General features: G+C 43.8%; 1 protein-coding gene across 1 annotated transcript in view; it reads right to left on the bottom strand.

Moving 5' to 3' along the window:
* Positions 1-410: 410 nt before the first annotated feature.
* The window catches only part of MOXD1 (monooxygenase DBH like 1), a 96,751-nt gene continuing 71,955 nt past the window's right edge, over positions 411-25,206 (bottom strand). The window contains exons 9-11 of the mRNA XM_026649544.1: positions 19,801-19,943; positions 7,933-8,101; positions 411-868 (exon numbers count right to left, since the gene is read on the bottom strand). Of these exons, the coding sequence (XP_026505329.1) occupies positions 698-868; positions 7,933-8,101; positions 19,801-19,943 (483 nt within the window). The 3' untranslated portion in view covers positions 411-697. The remainder of the gene's footprint in view (positions 869-7,932; positions 8,102-19,800; positions 19,944-25,206) is intronic.

Below are 25,206 nucleotides of genomic sequence, written 5' to 3'. Positions count from 1 at the left end.
TGGGAAGGAGGGTTCCTGGGGCCAGAGCCCATGCAAAGACAAAGTGTCTCTGCATGGATAGTTCTGGCTTCTACAATGATCCCTGGGGTTCTGCCCTGCACCATTTCCCATGGAGGACAAACCCTACACCCTGCCTCCCCTCAAAGAGACTATGATGGAGAGAATCTGCAAGGGATTTCCTGCCGAAATTCCTTCCCCAAAAGCCCTCTCTTGGGAATTCTACTGCAGCAGGGGGAGAGCCATCCCAACGTGTGTATAGTTACTCAGGTACATAAGCGTTTGCAGGATCAAGCCCTATATCAGTAGTCTTCATCACTTACATGTCTCAAGAACCAAGACAAAATAATACAGCACACTCCATGTTGATTAAGGTGAACTACTTAAATTTTAGTTTATTAATTTTATCTGGATACAGATCTGTTTCTAGAAACACTGTGTGAAAAGCCAGGATAAGCTGTAACAAAACTGTAGGGGAAACAATTTTGATAATGTAACGTAGCAATGTACCTACTGTTCTTTACACATACTGTACATTAAAAAAACAAAATAAACAGAGTTTTCAGAAGACTTAAACATTTTATTTTGAACTAGTAAATTTACTTTATTAATATGTAAAAAAATAAATCTACAATAGCAACAGTGCAAACATATCTGGAGTTGCAAGGCATACAGAACATACATGAAAACAATTAAATTATTATACAAAGGGCCAACTGTTCCCGAGGGTACTGACTGTGACACATGCAATGAATAACAGATTAAGGAATAGACTGCAATGTAAATAGGAAGATGAGGATGAGATACATATTACTGGCTCTGTCCTGTATGGTCTCTCAATTTCAGGAGGTATAGCTGTCATGCCTTGGATCTACAATTAAAAAAATATTGAAAATGATCAGATTTTCTATCATATAAGATTATAAAATAGAAACTACCTAAGTAGTCCAATGTTTCCATCAGAAACATTATTATTTAACATTTATACTATGGTAGTGCATCTGTAGTTGTCAAACTCAATCAGCACATCAATATATTCTGGATCAGATTCTCAGCTGGTATAAGTCAGCATAGCTCCTTTGCAGTCAGTCCATTAAGGGCAACTCCACACAGAAGGGCTGGGGGTGGGGATATTCTGATGTAGGTCTTTCTCGATCTCTCCTGTTGAAGTTGTTCCACTTTAGTTACATATTAATTGGGCCAGAGAAAGAATGAGTCTCTCTATATATAGCCCAATGGTTAAAGCACTCACCTGAGAGGTGGCAGATCCCAGTTTAAATCCCTTCTTCTCATTGGGCAGAGGGGGCACTTGAACTGGGCATCTCCCACATCCTAGGTGAGCACCCTAATCACTGGGCTAAAGGTGATGAGGGAAGGGCCTCCTTTACCACTACCCCTTCTTTGCCCCTGACTTGTTTTGTATAGCGCTAGATAGCCTCTGAGCATGCCTACTGGGTTGGGCCCTATAGGCAGAAGGATGTTGATCTTTTACTGATTCATGGATCACATTGGGGCTCAGGTGGAAGATAGGCATCCAGGTACCTTGAGTGAGGCAGCTGTGCGCGTGCCCAGAGGCAGAAACTTAGGTATCTTGGGAACTTCCACAGCAAAAAAATTAGGCACAAAATGAGTTAGGTGGCAGCTGAGTGGGGGCTTTGTAGATTGGCAGTGGTGCTTAAAACTGGGCTTTAGGTGCCTAAGTCCCCTTGTGGATCTAGCGCATGGTTTCTTCAGGAGCAGCTGCTTTCATGTTGTCCTCACTTGCAGTTTCCTCTGCACATTCCCCTCAAAGAGTGAAATGGAAGGGACTATCGCACACAATAATGATGATGGAATATAACCTTCAGAGAGTCCTCCTTGTGACCTCAATGTCATTGTGATGCAGCTCCCACAACCCCCCGTCTGCCCCTGCTTTGACATAAGAGGGGACTGGTGTACACTGTTTGGGTGTGTGTTTCCTGCTGTGGACTCCCCATTAAGATGAGCAACAACTTGAATTAAAAAGAAACATGAATATGTTTGAGATAAATATGGGAGTTCCATGAAAAATGAGAATCCAGTAGCTTAGGACACACATTTTTTTAGCCTTTGAAAATGCAACAGATGGACTTGTGGCTTGATGGGCCTTTTTTGAAGTTGCTCTCCCCTTACAGTACTGAAAATAAACAGTTACATAGAATCATAGAATATCAGGGTTGGAAGGGACCTCAGGAGGTCATCAAGTCCAACCTCCTGCTCAAAGCAGGACCAATCCCCAACTAAATCATCCCAGCCAGGGCTTTGTCAAGCCTGACCTTAAAAACCTCTAAGGAAGGAGATTCCACCACCTCCCTAGATAACCCATTCCAGTGCTTTACCACCCTCCTAGTGAAAAAGTTTTTCCTAATATCCAACCTAAACCTCCCCCACTGCAACTTGAGACCATTACTTCTTGTTCTGTCATCTGCTACCACTGAGAACAGTCTAGATCCATCCTCTTTGGAACGGCCTTTCGGGTAGTTGAAAGCAGCTATCAAATACCCCCTCATTTTTCCCTTCTGCAGACTAAATAATCCCAGTTCCTTCAGCCTCTACTCATAAGGCATGTGATCCAGCCCCCTAATCATTTTTGTTGCCCTCCACTGGACTCTTTCCAATTTTTCCACATCCTTCTTGTAGTGTGGGGCCCAAAACTGGACACGGTACTCCAGATGAGGCCTCACCAATGTCAAATAGAGGGGAATGATCACGTCCCTTGATCTGCTGTCAATTCTCTTACTTATACAGCACAAAATGCTATTAGCCTTCTTGGCAACAAGAGTGCACTGTTGACTCATATCCAGCTTCTCGTCCACTGTAACCCCTAGGTCCTTTTCTGCAGAACTGCTGCCTAGCCACTCCGTCCCTAGTCTGTAGCGGTACATGGGATTCTTCCATTCTAAATGCAGGACTCTGCACTTGTCCTTGTTGAACCTCATAAGATTTCTTTTGGCCCAATCCTCTAATTTGTCTAGGTCCCTCTGTATCCTATCCCTACCCTCCAGCACATCTACCACTCCTCCCAGTTTAGTGTCATCTGCAAACTTGGTGAGGGTGCAATCCACGCCATCCACATTAATGAAGATATTGAACAAAACCAGCCCCAGGACCAACCTTTGGGGCACTCCGCTTGATACCAGCTGCCAACTAGATATGAAGCCATTGATCACTACCCGTTGAGCCCGATGATCTAGCCAGCTTTCTATCCACGTTATAATCCATTCATCCAGCCAATGCTTCTTTAACTTGCTGGCAAGAATACTGTGGGAGACCGTATCAAAAGCTTTGCTAAAGTCAAGGAATAACACGTCCACTGCTTTCCTCTCATCCACAGAGCTTCCCACAGCACCCGTTACCCGGGAACGGCAAACCGCGGCCACTGGGAGCTGCGAGTGGCTGTACCTGTGGATGCTCAGGTAAACAAAGCATCTCACGGCCCACCAGGAGCTTACCCTGAACAAGCCGCGAACCAAGTTTGGGAACCCCTGCACTAAATGTATACCCCAAATCAGAGAAGACAATAAGAGGACCAAACGAATGCCATCATTGCTAAACAGTAGAGTAATGGAGATTGTTAGAGGGGAAAAAAGGCATAATTTAAAATTTAGGAGTCAAATCCTTCTAAATAAGGATAATAGGATAGGTGTGCAAACTCTGGCAAGTGAAAAATAAAAGTAAAATAAGGCAGGCCAAGAAAGAATTTGAGAAGCAACTTGCTAAAGATGCAAAAACTAACCTTAAGAATGTTTGTAAATATATCAGAAGCGTGAAGCCTACCAAATAAGCAGTAAGGCCTCTGGATGACCAGGGTGTTAAAGGAAGACAAGGTCTTTGCAAGGAAGCTAAATGAACTCTTTTCATCAGTCTTCACTGCAGAGGATGAGGGGGAGATATCCACATCAGAGCTACCCTGTTTGGGTGAGAAATCTGAAGTACTGTCCCATATTGATGAGTCAATAGAAGAAGTTTTAGAACAAATTGATAAATTAAACCATAAGAAGTCACCAGGAGAAGATGGCATTCACCTAAGAGTTCTGAAGGAACTCAAATATGAAATTGCAGAACTACTAACTGTAGTACGTAAGCTATCACTGAAATGAGCCTCTGTACCAGGTGACTGGAAGGTAGCTAACGTAACACCATTTTTTTATAAAGGGCTCCATACACAATCCTGGCAATAAGCCTAACTTCAGTACTGGGAAAATTGGTAGAAACTATAGTAAAGAACAGAATGATCAGGCACACAGATAACATGATTTGTGGGAAAGAGTCAACACTGCTTTTGTAAAGGGAAATCATGCTTCACCCATCTATTAGAATTCTTTGAGGGAGTCAACGAGCACGTGGCTATGGGTGATCCAGTTGATACAGTGTACTTGGATTTTCAGAAAGTCTTTGACAAGGTCCCTTGCCAAAGGCTCTTGATGAAACTAAGTAGTCATGGAATAACAGGGAAGGTCCTCTCATGGATCAGTATCTGGATGAAAGATAGGAAACAATGGGTAGGAACCAATGGTCAGTTTTCACAATGGAGCGAGGTAAACAGCGGGCTCCCTCAAGGATCTGTATTAGGACCTGTGCTGTTCAATGTATTCTTTAATGATCTGGAAAAGGGAGCAAACAATGAAGTGACAAAGTTTGTAGATGATACAAAATTATTCAAGACAGTTAAATCCAGAGATGACTGCGAAGAGTTACAGGGGATCTCACAAAACTGGGTGAGTAGGCAATAAAAAGCAGATGAAATTCAACACTGATAAGTGCAAAGTAATGCATGTTGGCAAACACAATCCCAACTATACATATATAACGATGGGTTCTAAATTAGCTGTTACCACTCAAGAAAGAGATCTTGGAGTCATCATGGGTAGTTCTCTGACAACTTCAGCTCAATGAGCAGCAGTGGTCAAAAAGCTAACAGAATGTTAGGAACTATCAGGCAGGGGATAGAAAATAAGACAGAAAATATCATAATGCAACTATTATAAATCCATAATACACCAACACCTTGAATACTGTGTCCAGTTCTGGTCACTCCATCTCAAAAAGAATATAGTTAGGAAAGAAGTAGACAAATTGGAGAAAGTCCAGAGGAGAGCAACAAAAATGATTAAAGGTCTAGAAAACATGACCTATGAAGGAAGACTGAAAAAACTGGGTTTGTTTAGTCTGTTGAAGAGAAGGGTAGAGGTGGGGACATAACAGTTTTCAAGTACTTTAAAGGTTGTTATAAGGAGGAGGTGAAAAACTATTCTCCTTAACCTCTGAGGATAGGATAAGAAGCAATGGGTTAAATTGCAGAAAGGGAGGTTTAGGTTTGGACATTAGGAAAAACTTTATTTAACTTCCTAACTGTTAGGGTAGTTAAGCAGTGGAACAAATTGCCTATGTAGGTTGTGGAGGTTTTTAAGAACAGGTTAGAAAAACACCAGTCAGGAATGGCCTAGTTATTACGTAGCCCTGTCTTGAATTCAGGGGACTTGATTAGATGACAAATTGAGGTCCCTTCCAGTCTTACACTTCATGATTCTATGATTCTTTGATCAAGGGTATGGAACGGCTCCATATGAGGAGAGACTAAAAAGATTAGGGCTCTTCATCTTAGAAAATAGATGACTAAGGGGGGGATGTGATATAAAATCATGAATGGTGTGGAAAAAGTGAATAGAGAAGTGTTATTTACCTTTTCCCACAATACAAAAACCAGGGGGTTACCCAATGAAATTAATATGCAGCATGTTTAATATAAACAAGAGGAAGTATTTTTTCACACACTTCACAATTACCCTGTGTAACGCCCTGCCATGCAATGTTGAGATGGCCAAAAGTATAACTGGATTCAAAAAAAGAACTAGAGATGTTAAATGGCTATTAACCAAGATGGGTATGGCTGCAGCTCCATGCTTGGGGAGACCATAAACCTCTGACTACCAGAAGCCATGAGAGGAAGAAAGGGATGGATCACTCCAGCTGCCCTGTTCTGTACGGTCCCCATGAAGTTCAGGTATGGGTTACTGTCAGAGACAAGATACTGGGATAGATGGACCATTGGTCTGACCCAGTATGGAGCTCTTATCTTAATCTTGTTGAAGGATGGCTAACTGCAATACTGGTTATGGGAAAGAAAGAAAGAAAGAAAGAAAGAAAGAAAGAAAGAAAGAAAGAAAGAAAGAAAGAAAGAAAGAAAGAAAATAAATCCTGCTCTTAGCTTTAATGGACGTAACCTTGTGGAAAAAGAAACTAATGATAAAAACATAGAGCCAATCACCCTCAGCTCCTACTGAGATCATACCTGCCTTGGGTCTGTAATGCTGCAAATATTGCTACTGTGTTCTGGAATATAAAGGAACAGTGCTGTCTAATAAGTGAAGAGTAGAGAAAATAGAAAATCCTCCCCATATCTGATATAATTTCCATATATGATTTCCAGCCTCTTAGCTAGAACCCCGAAAAAATAAATAATGAAATTATGTTGGCTGTGCATTTTGTGTTCACTATTGTTTTAAGTAGATTAAAGCAGCCAAGCTATTTAACCATGATCAGTGAGCATTTTGCATGTAGTGTCTGTAATTACTTTTCATAGAATTTCAGTAGTATAGCAAGCATTAGAATGAAATCAGAACTATTTTACAGACATCTCATAAAAATCTCTCACACACTATACAATTTCAATGAAGGTGAGTATCATACGATGCATAGTTAGACCTGTACTGATGGTGAACCATGAATTATTTCAGGTCCATCCCAAAGACATGCCAATCTGGTCAATGTTAGATTCTCTTATAATGTATGAATATGACAACTCTAAGAATTCTAGGGACATTGAAGGCCAGATTCTGCATTATACTCCTGCCCTTTTGAAACTCTCAAGAGGTATAAGGGGGTTGGATTTTAGTGAGTAGAGAATTCCCCTGGAGGATGGAAACTCCCCCAATGGCATAAATCTCCTGTGCCAGTAGTCCCCACTCTTATTGGTGTGGGAGATGGAGGGAGCTATTCAGGGTTGGGACGAGAGTGCTGCTTTGCCAGACCACCACTGACAGCTGTGTGCTTACAGATCATAACACCAATGACATAGAGCTGCATCTAGGCTTCTCTAGCTCATGCCCATGCTGGGTAAGCACAGAATCAAGCACATAACTGGGTCCATGATGCACTCCCCTCTCATGCTCAGCAGAGGTCAGATACAGAGGAGAATTGATGCATGAATCTGTTTATAATGGAGTCAAATATGCAATAGAGTGTCAATGCACATTTATTTTTTCAATGTCTCCTCCACTGATACTACATTGATGTTCTAATGGTGCTTTGTCAATGCAAGTTCAATAGCCATGCCATTCATTTTTTCCCAGAGGGACTGTTAAAATGTCAATAGACATTTAGAGCTCAGTGGAGGATTACTATTTACTTTACATTTCAAAGTGAATTTAGTGCTCAGGGAGAATCAGAAAGGAATATCCTTGGAGACTGAAATCCTGCAACCGGACACAGAGAAAATATGGCAAACAATGTGAATTTCCCTTTCCTGGCCTACTAACACACCTCATCACTGAGCTAGGAGACCAACTCCTAGGGTGAGAGATGTAGACTCCATGACCTATGGCCCAGAGGTGATGAAAGGCTCCTTATTCTATTACTAATTCCATGGACTGGCTAGGGTACTGATTTTTCAGTCGTTTAATATCCTGTCAGTGCTCAAGGAAGGAAAATAGTGATAATATATTCCAACTTTTCCAAACCTTTTCAACCATTTTTCAACAGCCATGAGAAGTGGAGGGAAAGGCATATAACCAACTACTTATTCCCCATCAATTCAAGCACAGTAACTCCCGTTTTCTTCAGAGAGGACCCCATTGTATTCATAGTATTGTTACGTCTTCAATAGCACTTGGACAGCTAATGCAGGATTAGACTTACCGACCATTCTGCATTGTCAGTCTTTGAGCATCTCACATTCACTGGCAGTCTAAGAACAAGCTCATTGTAGGAGAGACCTGCTGATCTGGACCATTTAAATTTGTTCATCGCATCCATGAAAGAGAGATTTTTATATTGCTTTGGACTCTTGATAATGAAAGGCCATGTCCTGAATAAAAGAAAAATTCCCCACTAAGTTATTAACATTCATAAGCAAAGGTATATACAATACTCTTCTTACAAAGGCAAATTGATTATTAACCTTTTATGCTATCATTATTTTTATTTAATTTTGAATGTGACTAATACTCACTTTATACTCAATGGCAGAAAACTACATTAGCACAGAGTTAAGGTTGCTTGCTGGTATGTCATCCCCCTGCAGAATGTTGAGTTCAGCAAAATTCAAAACTTTTGAAAACCATGAAACTCAGTTAAGGTTGCCCACACAACCTTGCCTCATAGATTAGGCTTTCTAACCCTTTTATCATTTTGCGCTCTCCATTGGACCCTTTCCAGTTTGTCCACATGTTCCCCAAAGTGTGATGCCCAGAATTGGACACAATATTCCAGCTGAAGCCTCAGCAGTGCTGAGTATAGTGGGAAAATTACCTCCTGTGTCTTACATACAATACTCCTATTAATACATTCCAGAACGATATTAGCTTTTTGGGAAATTGCATCACATTGTTGACTCATATTCAATTTGTGATCCACTATAGCCCCCCCCGCCCCCCGATCCTTCTCAGAAGTACTACCATGCACCCAGTTATTCCCCCATTTTGTAGTTGTGCATTTGATTTTTCCTTCCTAAGTGAGGTACTTTGCACTTGTCTTGACTGAATTTCATCTTGTTGAATTCAGACCAATTTGTCAAGATCATTTTGAATTCTAATTCTACCCTCCAACATGCTTGCAAACTCACCCAACTTGGTGTCATCTGCAGATTTTACAAGCATGCTCTCCACTCCATTATCCAATTCATTAAAGAAAATATTGAATAGTCCCAGACCCAAGACTGACCCCTGCAGAACCTCACTAGACACGCCCTCCCAGTTTGACAGAGACCCATTGATAACTACTCTTTGAGTACGGTTTCAGAATGGTAGCCGTGTTAGTCTGTATCAGCAAAAACAATGAGGAGTCCTTGTGGCACCTTAGAGACTAGTCACAAGGACTCCTCGTTGTTTTTTCTTTGAGCACGGTCTTTCAACCAGTTGTGCACCCACCTTATAGTAATTTCATGTAGATTGCATTGCTTATGAGACTGTGTCAAAAGCCTTACTAAAATCAATATATATTGTGTCTACGAGTTCTTCACCTCCTTCACTTCCTTTTACTAACCATTCAGTCTTAGCCACATGATTCCATCTAATACTACTAAAGGATAAAAATAAAAAATAAAAAGGTTGCCTTCCCTCTCTCTCTTTGGGCAATGCCTCAATATGCACACAGCACATACTCACTGGCCCTTGACATTGTAGGATTCAGGATACACTCACACATTTAGCCAACTCCCCAGAAGGAATACCTACCACATGTGTACAATTTAATAACTATTTCCCAGCCTTTTACAACTCCCTTACACTTGCTCACAGGATACCATCTCAACCTTTCACTTAACCATCATTAAAGCATTAGGATGCTCTCGTATTCCACCTCAATGCTGACAATATCCTTTGTAATAGAAGCCCTATTCTCTGTTACTGATGTAGCCTACACAATTCTGCATAAAAATAATGCATCCCACATCCTGAAGGTACAAACACATCTCTTCCCTTTCCTCACACACAAGCAGGTGCAAATCACAGCTCTCCTCACAGCATAATCACAGCTCTGTCACACTACTCAGAGTAATTCACACATGTCCTCATATCAAAAACACACCTTTACCAAGCAGGTCCAACTACTGTCTCCACCATTTAGTGTGGGTATACCTAACACTCTGACTGCACCTAGTGTGTATGCAAATAATTCCCATTGGCTAATGCCAGCTCCAGGGGAACAGAGGGAATATGGCATAGGCACCTTTTTCTTTTTGTCCTTTAGTAGTGTTAGATAGAATTCTGTGAGTGAGAGTGAATGGGTTGTAAAAGGAGGTGAAGAACTTGTACGTTTCAGTAACTGTGAGGTTGGCAGAGTAAAGGGATGTGTGTATTAATGGAGCATATTGGGGCACTGCTGAAAGAGGCAGAGTTAAGGTTGTACTGGACATCTGGTCTGTGCATTTCCTGGTTTTCAGAAGTTTGAGTTTTGCTGAACTCAGTGTCCTGCAAGGGCACGACATATCACCAAGCAATCTTAAATCTGCGATAAAGTAGGTTTTTTGCCATTGAATTTCCTAGGTTTCTGAACAGGAAAAGATATGTTGTTGGTAGGAGTTAGTAGTCATTTAGGCAGTTGTACATATCATGTCCTATAATTTGCACACAAAGTCACGCCCCCCCCCACACACACACCAATCAGCACTGCTTCAACACGCCTCTCCAGCCATGCCTTGGCTCAGTCACTGCCTACCACCTCTAACCTGGCCACTCCCTACTACTGTACCTAGGACCTCCCCACTACAAACAGGGAATGCATTTTCCTGAAGTCTTCAATCCCTAGTATACAAACATTTCCCATTGCTGTCACTTCCCTCCCACTCCTATAAACTGACTCGCATACTGTGCCGGGAGGGAAGGACAAGATGTTACAGTGGCGTGGTGTTGCCAATTGTGTTTCAGAATGCTTGGAAGATGGAGTTTGTGGCAGAGCTAGGGAGAGAAATCCCAGACAGGGTTTCTGTTCCAAATTACTGACAGTTTTATGTCTGAGAGAAAGATGCTCTGAGCCCTGTTGTACCCCATCTCTGAGAAACAGAGAGGTGTGAGAACTTGAAGTGTTTCTAAGCCATACAGGGCACATTTTCTGGTCAGCCATGAACTCTCCAATTTCCCAATTAATGTTCTTCCAAAACACATTAATAGCTTTCACATTGTTACTGTAGTCAATATTCAGATGCTTAGCGAAATCAGAGAAAAGTATCAGCTCCTGGGCACAAATTGATGTGGTCCAATCCTGCTTTCAGACATTGTATGAAATATACACCAGGAATAAGGCCAGGAACTTTTCCATCCAAGCGAATAACCACAATGTCCAGCAGATAACAACCTCTTAAATCACTGGTTAGATCAGGGGTGGGCAAACTACAGCCCACGGGCCGGATCTAGCACCTCAGAGCTTTGGATCCGGCCCGGGGGATTGCCCCCCGTGGCGCCGTGGGTCCCGCGCCGCTCTCAGAAGCGGCCGACACCACATCCTTGCAGACCCCTGGTGGGAGGGCAGAGGACTCCGTGCGTTGCCCTTGCGTCCAGGCACCGCCCCCTGCAGCTCCCATTGGCCGGGAACAGGGAACCGCGACCAATGAGAGCTTCGTGGGAGGAACCTGGATGCGCGGCAAGGGCATCGCGCGCGGAGCTCTCCACCCCGCATGCCCTGGGGCCACAGCACTTCCTGGAGGGGACCAGAACTGGGGCCGGGGCCGGGGCCGGGGCCGGGGCCGGGATGCAGGGAGCCTGCCCTGGCCCTGGTGCCTATCGCTGCCACCATGGAGACGCTTTAGGTAAGCAGGGCCAGGCCAGAGCCCGAACCCCTCCTGAACCCTGCCCCCCAACTCCCTACCCTAAGCCCTCTGCCTGCACCTCGTACCCTGCCTGCACCCCAACTCCCTGCCCTGAGCCCCCTTGTACACCCTGCACCCCTCCTGCACCCCAACCCCCTGCCCTGAGCCCCCTGCCTCACCCCTCATGTACCCCAACTCCCTGCCCTGAGCCCCCTCCCACAGTCCGCACCCCTCCTGCACCCCAATCCCTTGCCCTGAGCCCCTTCCTGCACACCGCACCCCTCACATACCCCGCACTCCCTCCCACACCCAAACCCCCTGCCCCGGCCCTGCATACAATTTCCCCACCCAGATGTGGCCCTCGGCCCAAAAAATTTGTTCACCCCGGGTTAGATGCTGCAGAGTAGGCAAAACATTATGCCAACAGAGGCCACCTCTGTACCCCAAATCAGCCACTTCACGGTGTTCTCCTTGCTCTAGAACAAAATGAAAACCCTCCAGCCATTTTTCTGTATTTGGCACATGCACCAGAAATAGATTTATCATGAAACAAACTGTGTGGTGGCACGGGGCTCCCAAAATGCAGGGCAAATCTCATCTGACAACCTTCCCCCAAGTCCTGGCCAGCAGCGCAGCAGGGCTGAGGCAAGCAGGCTGCCTGCATGCCATTGCCAGTGGCCCCACACCGCTCCGGGAAGCAGCCAGCTGCTGGCATGTCTCTGCATGCCCTGGTGGGGGGGAGGCGGCTCCGCACGCTGCCCCCAACACAGGCAGCGCACAGAGACACGCTGCTCCCCTTCCCCCAAGGAGCATGCAGAGACGTGCCAGCAGCAGGGCTAAGGTGTCTCCCTGCTCACTCTGCCTCCCTCCCTCTGTGCCACTCCCGGAAGTGGCCGGCATGTCCCTGCGGCCCCTGGGGGGGGGGGGGGAGGGTGTCTCCACATGCTGCCCTGTCCCAAGCGCCGATTCCACAGCTCCCATTGGCTGGGAATTGTGGCCAATGGAAGCTGTGGGGGCGGCACCTGAGGGCAGCAGCATGCAGAGACCCCCTGTTCCCCCCACCTAGGAGCCGCTGCCAGACGGGTGTGTGTGCCAGTCACTTTGGGAGCCGCGCCGCCCCATGTAAGCACCGCCCCCCTGACCCCTTCCCGCACCCCAACCCCCTGCCCCAGCCCAGAGCCCGCACCCAAACTTCCTCTCAGAGTCCACTCCCCTCCCGCACCCCAACCCCCTGCCCCAGCCCAGAGCCCAACCCCCACACCCCCTCCCGCACCCCAACCCGCTGCCCCAATCAAGGTACCTCACTTTAATTTTCATTTACTCCCCATTTCTTATAATATAGGAGGAGGATGAAGAAAAAAAGAATGAAAAACACAGGGGAGATAAGAGAGAATGTTCTTTTACTTGGCTGGGTCCCGAGGGGGAAGAGGGGCTAAAGTGAAGCTGAGCACAGGGCCCCACTAACTCTAAATCCGCCACTGACATGCACACTACAAAAATATACATTTTCTTAAATACCATTCTCAATTTGGGTCCCCCAAAGATTTAGTGGGCACCATGCACTACATTGGTTAAACTCGACAGATTGAGACCATGTTGACCTGCGTCACATCAACAGTTTTATCTCTAGCTCTAGGCAACAAAAAATACCTAGAAACTTTTTGAAGAATGGCTGTTTCTTCAGATGTTATATCTCTGCAGTTCCCTAGCTTTGACCCCTAATTTGGGTCATTAATCCTACTCTGCATCCTCCTCAGGCACACCAAATTTCAAAGGAATCTGACTAAGAATGTGGATTTTAGAGGACTTAGAAAGGTCAACTTTTAAACAGAAGTCATGATACAACTTTAACTATAGTAGTGCTACGGCACCACTGAATTATGTTACCTGTAGACATGTGGGAACAGATCCTCAGATAATGTAAATTCTCATAGCTCCATTGACTTCAATAGAGCTATGACAGTTTATAGCAGTTGAGGATCTGCCCCATCAGGCTTTGGTAAAGGGAAGGAATTTTTCTAAAGTAAAAAACAAAAAGAAAATCACCACAGCTTCTAGATAAAATATCTGCAAACTGAAAAAAAGGAGAAAACAAATCCAGTGCAAATCTTTCCCTTCTAATTTCTCAAAAGACAATGGGTCACATTTTCTGCTGCATGGAGCAGACACTTGGCACAGAGAAGAGGATGTGTGCTGTCAAAAAGCTAGTTACAGCTCCCTGATTTTCATCCTATTCCCAGCCTCAGAGGAAGTTGGAGCTGCATGGGGGCTGATCTAACATGTGCCAAAGGGCCCAAATGAGGACACTCAGAGCATCGTGTGTTCTAGACACTTTTCCCTTCTTGCTCCTGATCAGGGCCGGCTCCAGCTTTTTTGGCGCCCCAAGCGGCAAAAAAAAAAGAAGAAAAAGAAAAACCCCATTGAGCTGCCGCCGAAGTGCTGCCGAAGAGGAAGACAGGGAGTGAAGGACCCGCCGCTGAGCTGCCGCCGCAGACTAAAGCGGACCGATTGAGCTGCCGCTGAAGTGCCGACGACGACGACCGGAACGTGCCGCCCCAATAACAGATGGAGTGCCGCCCCTTTCTATTGGCCGCCCCAGGCACCTGCTTCCTTCGCTGGTGCCTAGAGCCGGCCCTGCTCCTGATATGTTCCAAGAAGACCCCCAGCACGCACTCTGCTCCAAGGACTGTGGGAAAGGATGGCACAGAAGTTTGCTACACTGGCTCTATGCCCTCTGAGGACTCTTCCATGCCAGGGGGATCCCCAACAGGAGAGAAGGGCCTGATTCTGTCCTCTGTGCACAGTCTGAGATATGCAAAGGGATATCAATACTGTACTGCCTTCTCTGCCATACTCGCACCCCACTGCCATAGATGGAAGGGTGTGATTCTGCTCTCACACCTGTTTTACAACAGTGTAACAGCTGATTTCACTGGAACCCCTCCTGATTTACACCACATTAGGGACAAAGAGTTCTAATCTGAGCCATCAGAGGCTTGATTCTGATCTCAGCTTCACTGGTGTAAGTCAGAAGTAACTTAACCAAGTAAATGGAGTTATACTAGTGTAATACTGGTTTAAGTGAGATCAGCATCAGGCCACATACTCTTAGGCTGGCAATTCTTAATGCAATAAGAACTGTAGATTAGGGTCATGAATACTAGGAGCATTAATAATCTCTTCTTTTAATGACTGTTCCATCTCAGGCAGACAGTCTGCCTACTTACTCTATTCAAAACATCTTTCTTTCCTCAGGCCAAATGCACATTTTCTTGTTAAGAACAGTGATTATGAATGACCACTCAAGATAACACTTCATTTATTAGAATATTTTGTTCATGAGATCAGAAAGCTGGTTGTGCTAGCACTAAATTTGAAAATGTGTTTGTTTAGCTGTCAAGGGAGATTGTGAATACTGACAGCATAAGAGCAGCAGCAGGTATTGTACTGTGAGGTTCTTCTTATTCCTGTGCATCTGACAGAGTTTAGAACTGGGATCAGTGATTTTGTACATCAAAGCTCTCTGGAACAATAGTCTTAAAAGCCTTTGTGAGCGTTTACTGGATACTTTATATATGCTGAGATCACAAATTTTAAAATGTAAAGTTAAAAGGACATTCTCCAGTACCAAATTCTACAGGCCATTTTCCTCAGATACCACTAAGGAATATACTAAGAAAATGCACCACCTACTCAGGACACTCCCTACACTAACACAGGAACAAATCAACACACCTTTAGAGCCCCGACCGGGGTTATTCTATCTACTATCTATATATCCCAAGATCCACAAACCTGGAAATCCTGGACGCCCCATCATCTCTGGAATTGGCACTCTCACTGAAGGACTATCCGGATATGTGGACTCTCTACTCAGATCCTACGCCACCAGCACTCCCAGCTACCTCCGTGACACCACTGATTTCCTGAGAAAACTACAATGCATTGGTGACCTCCCAGAAAACACCATCCTAGCCACCATGGATGTGGAGGCTCTCTACACAAATATCCCACACACAGATGGAATACAAGCTGTCAGGAGCAGTATCCCTGATGATGACACAGTACAACTGGTTGCTGAGCTCTGTGATTTTATCCTCACACACAATTATTTCAAATTTGGTGACAATATATACCTCCAGACCAGTGGCACCGCTATGGGCACCCGCATGGCCCCACAATATGCCAACATTTTTATGGCTGACCTGGAACAACACTTCCTCAGCTCTCGTCCACTCACACCCCTTCTCTGCCTACGCTACATTGATGACATCTTCATCATCTAGACCCATGGAAAGGAGACTCTAGAAGAATTCCACCACGATTTCAACAGCTTCCATCCCACCATCAACCTCAGCCTGGACCAATCTACACGGGAGGTCCACTTCCTGGACACCACAGTACAAATAAGTGACGGTCACGTTAACACCACCCTAACACCATACCGAAAACCCACCGACCACTATGCCTACCTTCATGCCTCCAGCTTCCATCCCAGACACACCACATGATCCATCGTCTACAGCCAAGCACTGAGGTACAACTGCATCTGCTCCAACCCCTCAGACAGAGACCAACACCTACAAGATCTTCACCAAGCATTCTCAAAACTACGATACCCGCATGAGGAAATAAGGAAACAAATCAACAGAGCCAGACGTATACCCAGAAGCCTCCTGCTGCAAGACAAGCCCAAGAAACAAACCAACAGAACTCCACTGGCCATCACCTGCAGTCTTCAGCTTAAACCTCTCCAACTCATCATCAGTGATCTACAACCCATCCTGGACAATGATCCCTCACTTTCACAGACCTTGGGAGGCAGGCCAGTCCTCGCCCACAGACAACCCGCCAACCTTAAGCATATTCTCACCAGCAACCATGCAACGCACCATAACAACTTTAACTCAGGAACCAATCCATGCAACAAACCTCGATGTCAACTCTGCCCACATATCTACACCAATGACACCATCACAGGACCTAACCAGATCAGCTACAACATCACCGGTTCATTCACCTGCACATCCACCAATGTTATGTACGCCATCATGTGCCAGCAATGCCCCTCTGCTATGTACATCGGCCAAACTGGACAGTCCCTATGTAAAAGAATAAATGGACACAAGGCAGATATTAGGAATGGCAATATACAAAAACCTGTAGGAGAACATTTCAACCTTCCTGGCCACACAATGGCAGATTTTAAGGTAGCCATCCTGCAGCAAAAAAACTTCAGGACCAGACTTCAACGAGAAACTGCTGAGCTTCAGTTCATTTGCAAATTTGACACCATCAACTCAGGATTAAACAAAGACTGAATGGCTAGCCAACTACAAACGCAGTTTCTCCTCCCTTGGTGTTCACACCTCAACTGCTAGAAGAGGGCCTCACCCTCCCTGATTGAACTAACCTCGTTATCTTTTTCTGTTAGTCTATAAGGTGCCACAGGACTCTTTGTTGCTTTTTACAGATCCAGACTAACATGGCTACCCCTCTGATACTTGACTGTTAGGTTATTAATCATATTTTAAAATCCTTACCTGTATCTTAGGTTATTGGAACTATTTTTTAATAATGGTAATTTATTTTTCACCATTTCATTATTTGTTTACTTTTCTATAGTTCACTCAACTTGGGCAGTGTAACTAGACTGGACCATTTTCACTTTTGGTTTATAATCACTTTCAATTTCTGACCTTCAATTTTGCTTTTCGGATTCACAACACCACAAGGAACGTTTAAATGTTAAAAAAACCTGTTTATTAATTTTTAAAAAAATCTATTCATAGTATTTCTAGGAACCTTCCTTCCCTCTTCTTTTAATTACCAAAACCTAAATGTTGTATTGTGCTGGAAAACATTATAACTTTAATTTCTGCCCAATTCTACCTTACTCCTAGAGAACAATGCTTTATCTTGCAAGTTGTCCCATTGAAATCAAAAGCTGTAGGAGTCAGGTCCAATGGGATTTTTAAAAATAGCTATTTTTATTTCAATTTAAAAGTAATGTAGAAGCTTAGTCATGATGATGAAAGGCTGTTTATAGAGAATTTCTTCCCAAAACTAACAATATGTTGTGAAACTTTTGCTTTCTCTGATACAGTCATAGTGAAGCCAGTAAGGGCCCTGCCATCTTAATGGCCAATCCACAATACATCATTTAACCTTATGAGTGCCACACCCACTGCAAATTCATGGGTCAGGTGGTTTACCCCACACCCACATTCCAGCTGAGTATTCCGTGGAATGTCAGGATGTTTGACAGAGATCCTTAGTTGCTAAAAGGGTGACACTTTTATGCTGAATATCTGTAGAGCACCAAAGTGGTTAGAACCCACTGAGCAGGTAGCCAATATTTAGGGCCTTGCAAGTTGTTTCTGTTAGGAGGAGAGACTGATTTCAGTTCATGTCAGGTATTTCTTTGGTTCAATCCTTGTTTATTTACAAAGAATATATGCAGAGGCCTGTTTCCCTGAACACAGTAGGAATCAAACATCAGGAAACAGTTTCGTTGCTCACTGTTACAAGCCTCTTTCAGCCAAAAAGCTCTCTCTCTAGGCTTTGTCTCAGGGCTATATTCCCAGTGGTTGTTCTTGCTGTTTCCTCGTCTTAACTCCCTGCACTGCATGGTTCAGCCACTGCCCAGGTTTGCATGCAGTCTAGATCTTGGGTGATGATTTTCCATTGTTTCAAATGTCACTAAACAAAGGGGCATTTAGTTGTTCCCTTATTTAGCCTGAATTGAAGGCAGCTACTACTTCCAGCAGCTTCAATGTGGTGGTGTTCATAACAGCATAACAGTAACAAATTGTTTCTTAGGGAAAACGTTATTGGCAACTTGCCAAAAATAACCTTTTCTTTTTTTTCTTTTTTTTTTTAATCTCTATTTTTTCCCTACAAACATTTTTGCTTTGCAACTCTAAGTGTTCCTTTTGGTAAATCAAGGCACAGTATATGCAGTGCACACCCAAGCAAGTTTCATTTCAGAAATGGTTTGAAGTGGAACAATACACACCAGTGACAAAAGGCAAGATTCTTGGAAGCAATATTTTGTCTTACGTCACTTGATTTGTCTCCTCCTTTTGCTCCTAAACTTCCTAATACCTGAGTGGGCTGTTCTAGAGACAGTGCCACTTGGCTGTCTATCTCAAGAGGCACTTTCTCTACTGGGATAAAAAAAAATGTTGCTTTTTTTGTTTCTACCTCTCCTGTGTGCTATTTTGTTTCATTCTCTTCCTGCTGTCTCTGATCTCTTTTTCTCTACCCTTTTCATCACTACTTCCCCTGCACTTCCTCTTACTACACCTCTACCTCGATATAACACTGTCCTCGGGCGCCAAAAAATCTTACCGCGTTATAGGTGAAACCCCGTTATATCGAACTTGCTTTGATCCGCCAGAGTGCGCAGCCCCGCCCCACCGGAGCACTGCTTTATATCCGAATTCGTGTTATATCGGGTCGCGTTATATTGGGGTAGAGGTGTACTTGCTACTGTCCTGCCCTCCTGAGTCTCTACCTTCTCTCCACATCTCTTTCCATCTCCATTTTGTCCCCTGCTATGTACTACCCTTTCTACCTTATTACCTTTTCTATTATCACCCTTTCTTGTCATTATTTCCAAATTGTTCTTAGCTTTTGGATGCCAGCAGCAGTTCTAGGGCCTGATTCTCCTCTGTAACTCAACTGACTTCAGTTTAACTTGTCTTCTGATTTAATAAGAGGACAATCAGATCCCCAATGCCTAACACTAGGGCCCCTAAACACCGTGAAAATGACCTGTGTTTTAATGTTTGTCAGAAAAAGGTGACCCTCAACCCCTTCTCAGCTAGTGTTGAAAACATTTTACCTGATAGCGATAACTGATCTTACTACTGAATTAAGTGTAACATGGTTCCATTAGGCTTTTTGTAATGACAGTGAAAATGATTTTGTTCTGTCTATACTACCCATCAAACCTTTTTCAATACCAGTGGAGGAGGTGCCTCATGACTGACAAGCATGGTCAGCAATGTGTCATTTTTTCTACTGTAAACATACCTTAGAAGAAGTGCAACAATTATGAGACATCAGATGCTGGAAACACTTACTAGCATTTCTTGCGTTTAATTCAAGTAGTGCCAGTGATGCTAGATGAGACAATATACTATGTTATTACAAGGGGTTAAAAAATCATATGATGTGTGTGTGCAATAATCCCACAGACAAAAATGAATTAATGAATGAATACAAGGTGCACACCCTGTTATATTTCCCCTACTTACCTGACTGGTCTATATATTTCCTTCACTCCAATAAACTGGAGTTGCTCCATTATGTCTGGAATACTTGCACATCGGGTAAGATTGATTCTCGGGTAGTACAGTAGGTAAGACAGGCACATTTCATTTCTGGTGCTCAGACCCCCCTGAAGATGAAGATGTTTTAGCAATATAAATTTATGATTTCTCAGAAAAAGACAGTGATGATAATTAATATGTTAGCTAGTGAACCGTATATGAGAAAAGAAAAAATGGACCAATATGGCAAGGTTATTCTGCATATTCAGTTATCAAGGAACCAAAGTTAGTAGTCCTTTTGTAACAAAATACATTAAAAGCCCACTCATTACTCTTATCCGGTATAAAAATAAATGTCAGCAAAAGCAGCTATCAATATGTTACTGACAGTGAAGTCGGAATAACCTTCCTGCTATTTTACACCTTTGTAGTCTTTCATGAACTCTTGTTTTGACCCTATTTTCCAAAGTGAGGTAGGGTAAATTCACACTGGGGTGCTGTGAACCCCACTGCACCAGGAAGAAGCAGTTGGCAATGGGGATGATTCAAGTGCAGCTGTGGGTATTTTATTGTAACACCCGCCCATTAGTTGCTTTTCCCATTGTAGACCACTTCTAGCTCACTGACATGTAGGTCACACTTGTTATATTCAACCATTGAATGCCAAGTCAGTGGAACTACAGTTATAGCATAGCATTTGCTTCCTTTTCCTTTCCATACTATTTCTGTAACCGGGAAATCAAGAGAAGTAATCAAGATGTTGAAATAGAGAGTGCATATTGCCTGAATACAGGAGACAAAATGGAAGGGGTTGAAATCCATGAACATCAGTGAGGGTTACAAGATAGTATATCATGAATCAGTAGCTAAGAGGAATGGAGTGGGGATAATGGTAGCAGAAATATTACAGGATACGGTACCTAGACATTCTAAAGAAGAGTGACCCGCTGATGAAAGTTAGAATAGCAGTGAGCAGAGAACAAATATTTAATGTTATATGTGGATATGTACCACAGGTTGGTTGTACAATTCAGAGAAGGAAGAATTCCAGGTAGTGCTAGATCAAGTGATAAGTGAAGTACCATAAGCTGAGTACTTGATTATTGGAGCGGATCTGAATGAACATGTGGGAGAATGCAGTGACGGCTACAATTGTCATGGAGGATGAGGCTTTGGAACCAGAACTGAAGCTGGAGAGGATATATTAAAGGTAGCCAGAGCCCATGGCCTGATTGTTGTCAACACAGGCACCATCTTTCCAATGTCCTTGGGGGTGCTCGACCCCCGGCTCTGCCCTAGGCCCCACCCCGACTCCACCCCTTCCCCCAAATCCCCAACCCTGCTCCACCTCTTCCCGCCCACACTCCACCTCTTCCTGTCCCATTCCGCGCCCTCCCCCGAGTGCGCTGCATCCTCGCCCATGCCCTCTCCCCCCTAGAGTCTCCTGCATGCCACGAAACAGCTGATCGTGGTGGAAGGGAGGTGCAGGAAGAGAGGGGAAGGTGCTGATTGGTGGGGCCCACCGGCGGGAGGAAGGCGCTGGGAGATGGAGGGGGAGGTTGATAGGGGGGCTGCCAGTGGGTGCTCAGCACCTACCAGTTTTTCCCCGTGCGTGCTCCAGCCCTGGAGCAGCCACGGAGTCAGCACCTATGGTTGCCAATATATACTTTGTAAAGAGGAAGGGGCACTTAATTACATACAAGCTTGGTGCCAGCAGGTCCCAGATCGATTACATCCTGACAAGAAGAAGAGATTTAAAAAAACATGAGAGACTGTAAAGTGATCCTGGGAGAGCAAATTGAGGAGCTTGTAATGGACCTCGGGGTGAAAAGACTAGTGGGGGACAAAATATGAGTTGAGGAACAAAGGATAAACTGATGGAGGCTTATGGATGGGAAGTTAGTCTGAGATTTAAGGATGAGTTTCCACAGAGATTGGACTATGACCAAACCTACCACAATGATACTAATAAGATGTTGGGGGAAATAGCCAAAGATATCACAGAAAGTGCACAAGCTGCTTGTGGCCAAACAAAAAGAGGGAAATTGTATGGCAAGGAGACGTGGTGATGGTGGTGGTGGTCTAGTGATGTGCAGGTGGCAGCAAAGAAGAAGGAAAGGCTTAAGCAATGGCAGAAAGTCAGAATGGAACAAAGTTATGAGGGATACAAGAAAACAGTAAAAAGAATGGTTGCAGAAGCTAAGCATCAAGCATTTAAAGCCTCAGATGCAAGACACAGGACTTCTAACAAAGGAAGGGGAAAGGGAATATATAGATTAGCCAAGATTAGGCAAAGAAACATAGAAGACTTGGGAGCTGTAGAAGTGTGTCAAAGATGAAAATGGAAGAGTACTGGTGGAAGACAGTGAAATCATTAGAAGTTGGCAGCAGTTTTATAGGAAACTACTCAATGAAGAGAACGTGAAGAAACTGTTGAGGACAGTATGCACAAACAACCTCACAAAACCTATCATCATGGTGGCGATCCAGACAGCACTAAAGATGATGAAATGCAGGAGGGCAGCGGGACCAGACTGTGTACCAACAGAGGCATTTAAAGTATTAGGCCATGAAGAAGTGGTTATGATGATGAATTTTTTCAGCTTAATTCTCAGTATCAGAAAAATGCCCAATGAGTGGAAGAAGAGCACATCAGTCTCTATTTTCAAGCATAAAAGAGATGTGCAAGAATGTAGTAATTACAGCCCGATCAAATTAATGAGTCACATGATGAAATGGATGGAAGGAATTATCGAGAAAATAGTTTGTGAGGAGCTCAAGCTCATATAAGCGACAACCAATTTGGGTTTATACCAGGAAGGCCAGCAATGGATGCAGTGTTTGCAGCCCAAATATTGCAGAAGAACAGGGAGAAATGCAGAGAATTGCACTTAGTGTTTGTGGATTTTGAGAAGAGTTAGGACAGAGTGCCTAAAGAATTGTTAGGTTGGTGCCTACAGTCACACAGTCTGCTACAGATATATTTTCAGATGATCATGGACCTGTTAGGATGCAGCTGTGGCTACAGTGAGGGTAAGTCTACATCAAAGATCAGCCTTAAGCCCTTTCCTCTTTGTGTCTGTAATGGACATCTTGGGGTTGGGCGCGGTGGCACACCTGTAATCCTAGCTACTTGGGAGGCTGAAGCTGGCGGATTGCTCAGGGATTCTGGGTTGCGGTGCGCTTTGCCGATCAGGTGTCCAGTGCCACTAACAGCCTCGCCAGCAGGTGACTGAAGGACTGGCTAGAACAACACGAATGACATGTTGTGATCGGTGCTCTCTGTGAGGGCTGATGGACCTATGGACACCATGTGACACTTTCTCGAGGTGCCCAAAACTGAATCATCATGTTACCCCCACTGCCTCAGCTAGAGAGAGACTTGCTGGTGCTAAATTAAGTGTCAGCTCCCTGACATCCCCAGTCTTTTACTCACACACACAATCTCCAATCCCCAGTCTTTTACTCACACATACAATCTCAACAGGGCTCTGCCAGTCCTTACTTTGCCTTGCAGTGTAACACTTGGTGTATTCCAGTCCCTGAGCTCCTCTGAAGTGTACCCCACTAGTGTCCAGCCCCTGTCACTGAACACTCACAGTAATTAGCAGGTCTGCTATTCTCAAGGAAACAGTACACACACAGCTTCATTGATACAACTCAGGATCATATCCTTTATACCACCACAGCATGGAGATATAGTTATAGTGAAACAATCATAAATTTATCATCAAAGATTAAGATGTAAGAGATAGTGAGTAACGATAATGGAAACAGAAATGATTAGATATAAAACAAAAGAAAAGTATAACTTGCATCTTAGAGGCTAAACTTAACTTTGACAGGTTAAATTCCTTGTCTAAAGCATCAGAGGGGTAGTCGTGTTTTCCTTCCAGTATTTCCAACAGGTCAACTTAGGATCCCATTTTCATGAATATAATTGTGCTGCCCAACTAATTCCTTCAGTGCAGGATGACAGGGTGTTATCCATGTCCCCAGGTTATAGTCCCAGTAAACCTTTGAGGTGCACCCCCAAACAAGTCGTTCCCCCCTACTGTTCTCTTCTTCTTGTTAAATCTGCATTTAGCTCAGGTTGGTGATTGTGAATGAAACAATGCTCAATTTGCAGTTCAACAGACAGATTGATTTCCTGCCAGACCAGAGATGTTTATCAGTTTCTCACCTCTGCTGGGGAATATCAACTTGATACAAAATATAAGGATATATTCAGTATACAGACATAACTTTTTAAATATGATCAATATGTGCATTCCACAATTACATTCATGGCCAGCATGATCCTGGCTTTCATTTAAGATCTTACATGACACTCTATGGATAGATACTATGACAGCAGTAGGTGTAGTGAGTTTGTCAACCTTGATAGGAGTTGCTGACACAGAATAGGGAACCCTTTGCCAGCTGGAACCAAAGGGCCTCTGTCTCACATCTTGATGCGGGAGACTAGGGGAGATGCTCCATGGAGCATGCTTTTCGCCAATAACATTATATTGCACCATTACGATGAGTATGAATTAGAAAAGAATCTAGAACTATAAGAGGCTGCATTAGAAGAAAATGGCTTCTGAATCAGTTGATGAAAGATAGAATATGTGTGATGCTTCATTAAGAGGCACAACGAGAAGACAATAAAATTAGATGGTAAAAAAGTTACAGGCTGTTATGACAGATTTATGTTACCAATTTGCTCGGGGCGTTAGGTAATTAGGCTGAGGTCGCAGGATTTTTAGGGGAGGAGATGACGGAGCACACCAAGTGTTTAAGTTTTAAAGCTTTATTAATAAAATAATAAAATAACAGCGGAGAGTGCTGGGTTTTTTTCCGTTATTTAGAGGAAGGAAGAAAGTTAGTGCCCCAAGCCCTAACCCACTTTTATATTTACACCCGCACTAACCGAGGCTGGCCAAGCCTAGGTGTAACTTAAGAGGGGGAGGGGTGGATGGGAGTTTTTGTTTTGTGCACAGGTTGTTTAGGGTTTGCTGTGGATTTTTGACTTGCTTTGGTTTTTGGGAGGGTTTTTAAGTTTTGGGGTTTTTGGGGGGTGTTTTGTTTAGGGACCTTTGCTTTTGGTGCTTTTTGTGCTAGTTTAAACCGGCTTTTTGTGGCCTTTTAAGTTTTTTTAAAACACACCGACTTTAGGGATGCAAAATTTTGTTGTTTTTTTTTTGTTGGCTTTTTCTGTTTTGCTTGTTTTTGCAGTTTTGCTTAGCTTAGTTTGTTGGTTTTTTATGGCTGGCTAGGGTTAGATAAGATATGAATGCAGCTGCAGACTTTTTGCTGTGACCTTGGACCGGGGCCAGCATTTTATTTTTAGACTGAGCTAGCTGAAGTGTTGAGTTAACTTGTTTTTTGCCTTTTTTTTTTTTTTTT

This window comes from Terrapene carolina, unplaced genomic scaffold (assembly GCF_002925995.2).
Source record: "Terrapene carolina triunguis isolate 2854851 unplaced genomic scaffold, T_m_triunguis-2.0 Scaffold85, whole genome shotgun sequence".
In the NCBI taxonomy this organism is placed as follows: Eukaryota; Metazoa; Chordata; order Testudines; family Emydidae; genus Terrapene; species Terrapene triunguis.
Note: the sequence above shows the minus strand (reverse complement) of the source record. Positions and strands in the feature narration are given on the sequence as shown.